Genomic DNA, 9,836 nt, shown 5'->3' with positions numbered 1-9,836 from the left:
TATGATCCAAACGTGCCTTGAGAATAACTCCAATTATACTAGCTATTTCATGTTTTTAGTCAAAATGTCTAATGATTTAACTTTTTTTTTAATTTTTATCTACTATTAGCTAAATAGTTAGTTATTTTATAGAACGCATTCCACACTACCTAAATATAGTTAGCACGGAGATAATAGCTATTTTATTTTTTTATATTATTTTATTTTTTCAACTCTAATAATAAAGGTTTTCTCGTGAATTCAATAAAATTATTTATATTTTAAATTTAATAAATATTAAAATCTATATTTGATTAAAATAAAAAATATAATTAGTGTGACTCATTAAAAATTATTAATTAAAATAGTTTTCTACTCATTTTAGCTAGATTTTAATTAAAATTTAAAGTCCGTTTGATATGAGAATTTTCATAATTTAAACCATGATTTAGATTTAAAATAGTGTTTATTTGTAAAGAGTAAAAAGTTCTGAATTCAACCCAACAAAATTAGTATTTGGTTTTAAAAAATAAGATTCAAATTTTAAATCATGATGTGATATTTGAACTATTTTAAACAAAAAACAAAAAATAAAACCGGCACTCCTTTTGATTTTGCTCGATTCAAACTACAAATGGTTCAACACCTAAGCCTTGTTCACTTCGCGGATTTGAGTTTTCAATTCGAGCTGAGATGTGATATTTTTTTAGAGCTTTTCACTGTAGCAGAAAAAATTAAATGTAACAGTTTCTGAGAACTTTTTATTGTAAAAATCTAAAACTGAAAACTCGAATCGGTGAAATAAACGAGGGGCTAAAGATTTATAGTTTTGAATCTCAAATTTAAACCGCATAATTCAAACCTATCTGGTTCAAACTCAAAAGTTTAAGGATGTGTTCGACAGCCTAAAAAACTTAAAAAAAAGCAACTCGAATTATAATTTTATTCAAGTTCATGTTCTTTTAAGTTTGAACTCGAGTTTGGGACTAAAACTCGAGTTCAAGTTTTTCTTTCAACTCGAGTTCAGAAACTAAAACTCAAATTAATGAACAATATTTTTTATATTCTTAAAAATGCTATAACTTTTTCATTTTAATCTTGATTAAGATGATTTTTTTTCTATGTGTTGACAACGAACAGACGAATAAAACCTCACGCATATGAAAAGCTTAAGAAAGTATATAGGCCAATTTTTAGTTATAGAAATTAATAAGCCATAACTTGTCAAGTTATGGTTCATAACCAGAGAAGTTATGGACAAACTTATCAAGTTATGGTTCATAGCCAGACAAATTATGGACAAAAACCGTGAATTATAGACAATAACAGTTATGGTTCATAACCAGACAAATTATGGACAAAAACAGTAATTTAGCATATTTATTAACTTATGTAAACTATTGACCTATTAATTTTAATTCATCTCAAGTCTTGGACTATTTCTATCTTTCTCCCTTTATTACAATACTATCTATAAATTTAAGTTTTGAGTAACTCAAACACAAATTCAGAAAAAATTTTATCTCAAATTATAATTTAAATGTATATAATTAAACACAAACTGTATAATTTTAACTCAAATTATAACTCAAACTCAACTCAAAATCTTCGCTGAATGCCTAACTAAAAAATGTAAAAGAAAAGCACTGTAATTTGAATCCTTGTACCCGTAGAGAGTTTAGGGTTCAAGAGTTCTTCTTTCATACAAAATGGGAATAATTGGAAATTTGAATTACTTTTAATCCCAATCTCTCGTTTGTGGCGCTATCCCAAGAAGTCCAATTCTTCTTTTTGCTCATCAAATCAAAATCAGATAAAATTAAACAAACTCCTTTGATTGAATCTCATCTCATTTCTCATTGATTATTAAGAAGAAAATGGCGTCGGTGGGAGGAGTGGTGAGTCGGGCGAGCAGAATGAGGACGAAGCTTCAATCGGCGTTGGAAGCGATTGTTTTGGAAATCGAAGACGTCTCCCACCAGCACGCCTCGCACGCCGCCATGAAAGACAGCAACGCCCAAGAGACGCACTTCAACGTCAAAATCGTGTCTCCCAAATTCCATGGCCAAACCCTCCTCAAACGACACCGCATGGTCTACGCCGCTCTCTCCGACGAGCTTCACTCCGGTCTCCACGCCCTCTCCATCGTCGCCAAAACTCCCGACGAGCAGTAAGCCGACTAATTGAACATTTTGGATTTGCTTCTTGATTCCTTAATTCCTTAAAAAAGTTTAGTTTTGGCGTGTTGTTGTCTTAGGTGGTTGATTCATTTGCAATTTTGTCTTAATTCCTTAAAAGTTTCTGAGTATTGTGATTAATTGGTTTTGTCATTTGATTCAATTTTGTGGCAAAAGGAAAGACGTAAACTTCTTCTTAACAATCATACCATAACATGTAAAATTACACAATTAACTCCTATTAAACAGCACATGGTCCTCGTGTCTATTTTTCATTGAGATTTTTGAAGTCGGGTGGACAGGAAACTAATTTGGAAGAATTTTGGAGATGGGGACTCAGTTTTGAGACAGTTTAAAATGTCTGATAAGATTGAAATTTTGCCTGAAGTCCCAGCAAAGTATGAGGTCAACCTTAGCCCCGTTCATTTCACCGATTCGAGTTTACAATTTAATGGTTTCACGCGAATTTCTTATTTGCCAAGAATGCAGATGCCCCATATGATTGTTCAAAAGCATGCTATTTATATTTCTTCCTTAACACAGACTTATCAAACAATCAACAATCTTTCACTGACTAAGGTTCGAGCATTATAACCTCGTAAGAACCGTGATAATCGGTCTTATGGTACTAGTATTAAGAAATCTTCCCATTCCCTCAACTACGGTTTTACTCTCAAAAGCACAATTTTTGTTTCCATGATCAAGCGTAGTCATGTAAATGTGTTAACCACTTAAACTAGGTAATCATTTAGCCAAGTCCATTTGCTTACTCATCTCCAACTGCTTTAGCTATTTGTTATAAAGTGGCACTCGGAATATGGTTTGTCTAAACTAGCTTTTGCCATTTAGCTCCATCCTCGTACATAAATTAAGGGAGACATGGTATCACTTAAGCGGCCCCCTGTGTCAAAGTCCGATGAAAAAATGTGCTTAATTGATCATCTAGTCTACTCCTGCTATTATCTTAATTTCTTAACTAACAAAACCTAATTGAAATGAACAGCCCTGATTTAATCTAGCAATTAGAAACTTGAGTACGTTTAATGTTGACTAATTTATGTACTCTGGTGATATTGTGTGAAAGCCCCGCATTGCGCTTTAACTAAGCATCTGCTACTACTATTATCCTTATCTCTCTTAACTAGTTAATCCTAAATGATATGAGAAGCAACAACTAGCAAATAGCAAATTGAGTATGCATAAAAGCTAACCTACTCATGGACTTTGGTGTTACAATCTAGTTTTGGGTTATTATGTTTGTGATTGGCGTTGCCATGGTGAGAATTTTTCGTCTTTTCACTTGTTGTTTCATTTCCCCACTCGAGTTATATTGCATGACAACAGAACAGTTGAAATAACATGATTCATTATTTGGGTGTAGCATTTGCTGTCTCCTAGTTATTTGAATCAGAGTACTTTATTCTTTTTTTCTGAGATCATATGCATGATGTGAAAGAGAATCACTTGATGATAATGCTAGGCCTCCAACTTTTGAGCCTACAAACTAGTTAGATATAGCCTCAAGCACTTGGGAAGGGTATATCAGTAAATTGGATTTTTTTTTAACGAAAAAACAAGGTGTATTATCGGGTTTGGACAGTTGGTGAGACAGAACATGAATGTTGAATGATCCTAAACTAGGTTTTATCGTCATGCATTGTTTCCTTACCTAGGAGTGGATAGCTAGGAATTTCACTTTAATATTGCAGCCCGTGTGAGGAGCTTTATTATCTCAGTCTCAGTCCTTTTGCATGATTTAATCCAGTTATTCTTTTATTAGTTCATAAATACCGTAAATACTTTTCTTCTAACTATCTGATTACTCATATTGTCTTGTTAAAAGCTTCAACACATACTATTGTCTACTTTAACTCCTGAATTTTCAAACGTTCCTGCAGTAAAATTCACTTCGTCGTCATTTATTTACTTCACTTATTCAGGAAGATCCTGTTTCGTTTTGTGTTATCATCATCGTGCTTCTGGCTGCTAACTATGGTCACATCTGATTTGGTGGCGACCTCCTTTAAACTCTGTGTAACTTGTCTTCTATGTGAGTGAATTGCTAAATCAAATGGTTTTTTTTTTCCTTGCAGATCTAGTTGATGGGGAAGAGCTAAAAGAACCCGGTTTTTTGCTCGGTTTGAGAATGTTGCCTCTCACCAACTGTTGCAAGACCGGATGCATAATTGTTATTCTGCTGTTTCCGTTTTTCGTTCACTTGTTAGCGCCCAATTAGCTGAAGTGGAAAGTCATGGGAAGAAGTTTCTAGGTTGAGATATTTACAATATTATTATCAAGGTATGCAACGCTTTGCTCTCAGAGTTTTACCAATATAGTGCGTTATACATATAGCTTCTGATGGTGATTGATTTTTTGCCAAGTTAGTAATGAAATTAAGATCTTGTTCGCCACTGATTTTCTCACAAATACTTCTTATATACCAAAAATGATTGTTTAATGGGATCAAGAGAGTTGCTTATAATCCAAAATTAACGAGAAGCTAGTACAAAGAAAGAGCCAAATGATCATTATTGATGAGGACAACAGTATGAACGAAAGCAATCTATTAAAAAAAAAAGGAATTAGAATAAAAGGCTGATCAATGAAACAAAAAATATATATATATATATATATAAATATAATAAGAAGAAAAGGTTGGAACTTGGTCTTGATGGTCATCTATTTTTGAGCCTCTACTTTCAAGTTTGCTCTATGGAAATCTCTCTGGTATGTTTCCGTCTTCAACCAGGATTAAATTAAGTTTAAAAAAAAAAAAAGATTTTCCACGAGGCTTGCCGCAATGAGCTTGTCATGATTATCAAGCCGACCTATGGAAAAGTAGAGATTGTCTTGAGTCTTATGTCGCACTACGATAGAGAGGGAGATGACAAGTATTTAAACACGAGCCTAGAGCATCTCCATTGCTATATTTGATATTAAAATGTGTGAAAATATTGTTATTTTATTTTGTACATTAATACATAATGTGATTTTTAAATGCTATATTTTACTTCTGTCATAAAGTTTTGGAACTGATAAAGTTAAACTGAGTTATCGAATGATTAAAGAAAATGTCAATATAACCACTAATTTCACTTAAATGTCAACACTTTGCATATGCTATTGCCTATACTTGATGCTAACTTTAAGACCAAGTAAAAATTTATTTGACGTTTGGTTCATGGATTAAAACCATGTTATTAGAATCATTTTTTATTTACGTGTATTTTTTGTGAGAGAAAATACTGTAACGAACTACGAATCATGATTCGAATCAGGGGACGAATCTCTCAATTAAACAACCTTGACATAAAATATAGTAATAAAAATAGCACTACATTTAAGAGTGATTTTCCTACCCCGTATTGAAATTTGTCGCCGGTACAATAATTTGGTACTAGAGAGCCAAAACAGACAGACTCTTGATTGATGTTGTAAGAGCCTAATTGAAAGGCAATTTACACTCACAGTAGAAAGTTGTTGTATCCTGCAATTCCATATGTGAGTGCAAATATAAACCCTAATGCAATGAAGTTGTGGGATCCATATCGTTTGTCTAACTTTTAGTGTCTCAATTATTGTCTAACTAATTATATCATGTCATGTAAAAAATTTACGTTATGTAAAAAATTTGAATTGATTTTTAATTAACTCTTTTGTACTTATTATGAGATGTTGAATTGCTTTTTTAACTAACTCTTTTGTGTTTATAATGAAATGATGTGACATGATATAATTGGTTAAACACCAATTAAGATATCAAAATTAGACATAAAATTTTAATCCGAAGTTGTGTATCCTGCAATTCCATTATAGGGGTAAGTATGATACCCCAACCAGTGCGCATGAAAATGAATACAGTGCTGGACATTGCATAAAAGGGACATGATATCATGAAAATGAATACCATTCCTATAATATTAAGTGTCATCTTAACAAATACTTTTTAAAAATTCGTGGGTCAGGATTTTTACCTTTTATTCTTCATTCATAACTTTTTTAGTTAAATAATTACACTAATAAAAAAATATTTATTAAGAATAAAGGATAAAAATTTAGACTCGTGCACTCTCAAAAAGTAAATTCTTCATTTTGTCTTTAGTACTTTTTATTTTTTTATTATCTATTATTTATTTACTTTTTTCTTTTACTTAGGGCTACGAGAAAAGGGTCAAATTAAATAATAATGTTTCTATTACATGATAAAATGATCATTTTATCATTTTATTTAGACTAAAACCTCATATTAATAAGAAATTTAAAATTTATTTGCATCAAGTTTCTTTTTCATACTTGTTTTTAATGATATAAATGCATTTTATGTAAATCTTTTTTCTTATGCTATGTGTTTCAAATAACAAATAAAATATTTATCATTATTTATAACTTTTTAAAATTATTATACTTCATCATCGTAACTCTCTATATCTTTTAAATTATAATTAATAGAGTCTGGTAATTAATAGAACTTATTTGTCTCCCTTATAAAATTATTTTTCTAATAAACAATAAATATAATAATTAAATTCATGCTCTATTAACTAGCACGTGCATTGCACGTGCTCTTTTTACTAGTAATAGAAAAATTATGTATTAATTATAACAATAATCTTAATTTTCTATCTATAATGTTCTAAATTTTTTGTTATGTTACAACATGACTAGCTAGATTATTTTATATGTCTAACTGTTTTAATCCAAATTAATAAATTTTATTATGAGTTTTTACCACAGTTACGGTTCTGCAAAATTATACAGCAACGATATAAAAGAAATATTCAAATTTTTCCTCGACCAACTTTTTACCATGATTATTTATTTTAGTTTCTACAAAATCTTAACAAACCATATTATTTAAAATAAAATGTAACATGATTACAGAATTTAAAAAGAAAATAATAAAAAATCAACTTAAAAAGAAATATTCTAAATAAATTAGATCTCGATTGCACTACATTTAATTTTGTTATTCAATATTAGAACTGGTTTTTTCTTGCAAATCTATGTGCTTTTTTAGGGGTATACTTGCGTAATTCCCGTGTTAGATTACATCTGAAAATTTAATATTTTACACAGCTCGGATAAAAAGTGCATATTTTGAAAACTTCTGAAAATTTGAATGTAAATATAAAATGAGCCTAAAAAATTCTCATATCTTAAAAATTCAAATTCAAATTTGCGCACAGGGAGAGGCGGTAATTCTTTTTGTATTTGCTTGTGACATCATTTATTGGTAAGCATATGCTCATTTGGGAGATATGAAGGCGATACGGAGGTTTGAAAATAAATGGGTTGTTCTTCTGCATTTTTGAGTTAAAGTGACTGAGTGATGATTTTAAATTGAGTTTGAGTTATAACTTAAATTTGTATTTAGATGTGCACATTTGTATTATAATTTGAATTGATAATCTTTTTAAATTTATATTTAGATGAGTCAAAACTTAAATTTATATTTAGATAGTATTTTAATAAAAACTCAATAGTAATAAAAAATTTTAATAAGATATATAAATAAAATTTTATTCGTCTTTTTATTGTGAATGCATAGAAAAAAAAATCATCTCAATCAGAATTAAAATGAAAAAATTATGATATTTTTAAAAATAAAAAAAATATTATTCATTAACATGAAGTCGAATTTATAAACTCAAATTGAAAGAGAAACTTGAACTCAAACTCAAGTTTAAATTCTGAGTTTAAACTCAAATTTTATAAAAGAATATAAATTTAAATAAAATTATAACGTGTCTTTTGTCACAACACAGATTTCATACTTTATCCACCATTCTTACTCTATTTTATTATGCCTTATTTCTTCTTCTAAAAGATAAATTTTTGTGTTGTTTTCTTAAGATGTGATCATATGTAAAAACTTTTTACTATAACAAAAAAATTAAATATGATTATTTATGAGAATTTTTTACTGTAATAAAACTCAAATTCTAAACTCGAATCAGCGAAACGAACGAGCCTTAACATCACAATTTTTTATTACTCAAATAGAAGACATTATATGGTTGAATTTCTTATTACATAAATTGTATCTGGTTTTCCGAAATCAACATTTTCTCATCAGATTTTCAGGAAAAAAAAAAAAAAAAAAAGAAAGAAACGAACAGTTATAGTTAACTTCACAAATTTTTTTTTTCTTTTTCCAGTTTATACAACCTACCCTAAAAAGAAACAAAGCTATTACATGTCACGAAACGTCCCAGCTTACACCTACAAAATCCGGTTAGCGTAGAAACGTTTCTACATAGCCCGCAAAGATTCCGTCCGCCACGAAACCTCCGACACAGCACCGTTTTCATAACTCCCATCCCAGCCATCGAACAAACCACCCAACGCCACGTACTCACCGCCAAAATCGCCGCTTCGGCCGTCCAACTCAGCGCCGATTCCGAACTCGAACGAGTCGTAACTCGGAATCTCATCTTCAAACAGAAGCATTCCGCTATTCCCATCCAAAACGACGCCGTCTGATGAACTCTCAAAAACAACGGCCTCGATCTTCGCCTCTTCGAAATCTACGGCCGTCGGCGGGAGGCCCAGCTCGTCGTCCGAAGCTTCGAGAAGGTAACCCAGCTCCGGTTGAGACTGGCCGGAATCCGACGTCACCTGCATTTCCGGCACCGGCTGGGAAATCTCTTCCTCGAAGCTTCTAATAACTGAATCAAGGCCTTGAATCACCGGTGACTCCGACTCGTCGAGGATGCTGAGTAGGTCGTCTTGGAGAAGCCCGGCCTCGGACGAGTCAAGAACAGACTCGACCGAGTTTATATCCGAGTTGACCGAGTCAACTCGAACGAGTTGCGAATCCGACGGCACAACGACAGCGACCGACTCTTCCGAGACGACTCGGACTCGCTTTGACTCGGCCGAGTTGGCTTCCAAGTCGGCGTCGCGGACTCGCTTCTTGTTAATATCACAATTGTCCATTAGGGGGGGAGAGAGAGAGAGAGAGAGCCAATGAGAGGAAAGAGAAAAATCGTGATTTGCTTAGTTTCAAAGGGGACAGAAAAAATCCAAAGGCAAGGATTATGTCCTTAAAGGAGAGAGGGAGAGAGAGAGAGAGATTAAGGATTGTGTGAAGAGAGAGAAAGGGGTGGTATAAAGTATGAGTGAGGAAGTGGGTCGGAGGGGTTGGGGGTTATATAGTGGACAATATGTAAAGATTAGATTTGCTAAGATAATAGAAAATTTGAGATTTGTTTGGGTGATGGGAAAAAGATGGGGACAAGGAGAGCGACAGAGATGGGAAAAAGTTGGGGTGGTGGTGGTGGGTGTGTAATTAAATTTTTTTTTTTTTAAAAAGAAGAAAAAGGATTAGAAATGAAGGAAAAAGATTAGGTGGGTGTTTGGGAGAAAAGAAAAAATTTGAGATTTCTCTTCTTTTTGAGTTTCCGAGAAAATAAGGACCGAGGGACAGTGATGTATGTCAAAGAGTGTGTTCGTGGGTTTAGAGAGAGAGAGGCGGTAAGGGTATTTATATATAATTTTTGTCTTATGGAGCAGAAAAAGAAGGATTAGATTTTATTAAAAATTTTCACAATTTTCCTTTTTTGAAAATACTGAGACAGTGACGGGCGCGTGTATTGCGGAGGTCGCCCAAAAGGAGCGCCTCATGGATGACTCGACACTTTTTTTTTTTATTTTGTAATTTATTTTTCCTTCGTCTGC

At 32.2% G+C, this 9,836-nt stretch overlaps 2 protein-coding genes across 2 annotated transcripts; one reads left to right on the top strand and one right to left on the bottom strand.

The window, feature by feature from the left end:
• The first annotated feature begins 1,649 nt into the window (after positions 1-1,649).
• On the top strand, positions 1,650-4,708 carry LOC21402893 (protein BOLA1, chloroplastic). The gene is made up of 2 exons (XM_010096466.2): positions 1,650-2,149; positions 4,250-4,708. Exons 1-2 carry the CDS (start codon positions 1,857-1,859, stop codon positions 4,257-4,259), a joined length of 303 nt encoding a protein of 100 aa, XP_010094768.2. The 5' UTR covers positions 1,650-1,856; the 3' UTR covers positions 4,260-4,708.
• Positions 4,709-8,157: 3,449 nt separating this feature from the next.
• Positions 8,158-9,493, bottom strand: LOC21402892. Its single transcript, XM_010096465.2, has one exon. The coding sequence runs from the start codon at positions 9,093-9,095 to the stop codon at positions 8,409-8,411; it is 687 nt and encodes a 228-aa protein (XP_010094767.1). The 5' UTR covers positions 9,096-9,493; the 3' UTR covers positions 8,158-8,408.
• Between the last annotated feature and the right edge of the window lie 343 nt (positions 9,494-9,836).

The sequence above is a fragment of the Morus notabilis genome, unplaced genomic scaffold (assembly GCF_000414095.1).
Source record: "Morus notabilis unplaced genomic scaffold, ASM41409v2 Scaffold2035, whole genome shotgun sequence".
Lineage (NCBI taxonomy): Eukaryota > Viridiplantae > Streptophyta > Magnoliopsida > Rosales > Moraceae > Morus > Morus notabilis.
The sequence above is the reverse complement of the archived record's forward strand: the minus strand, read 5'-3'. Positions and strand labels throughout refer to the sequence as shown.

Bases quoted from the DNA above. Each gene is read 5' to 3' on its own strand.
- LOC21402893 (XM_010096466.2), top strand. From the start codon at position 1,857: ATGGCGTCGGTGGGAGGAGTGGTGAGTCGGGCGAGCAGAATGAGGACG.
- LOC21402892 (XM_010096465.2), bottom strand. From the start codon at position 9,095: ATGGACAATTGTGATATTAACAAGAAGCGAGTCCGCGACGCCGACTTG.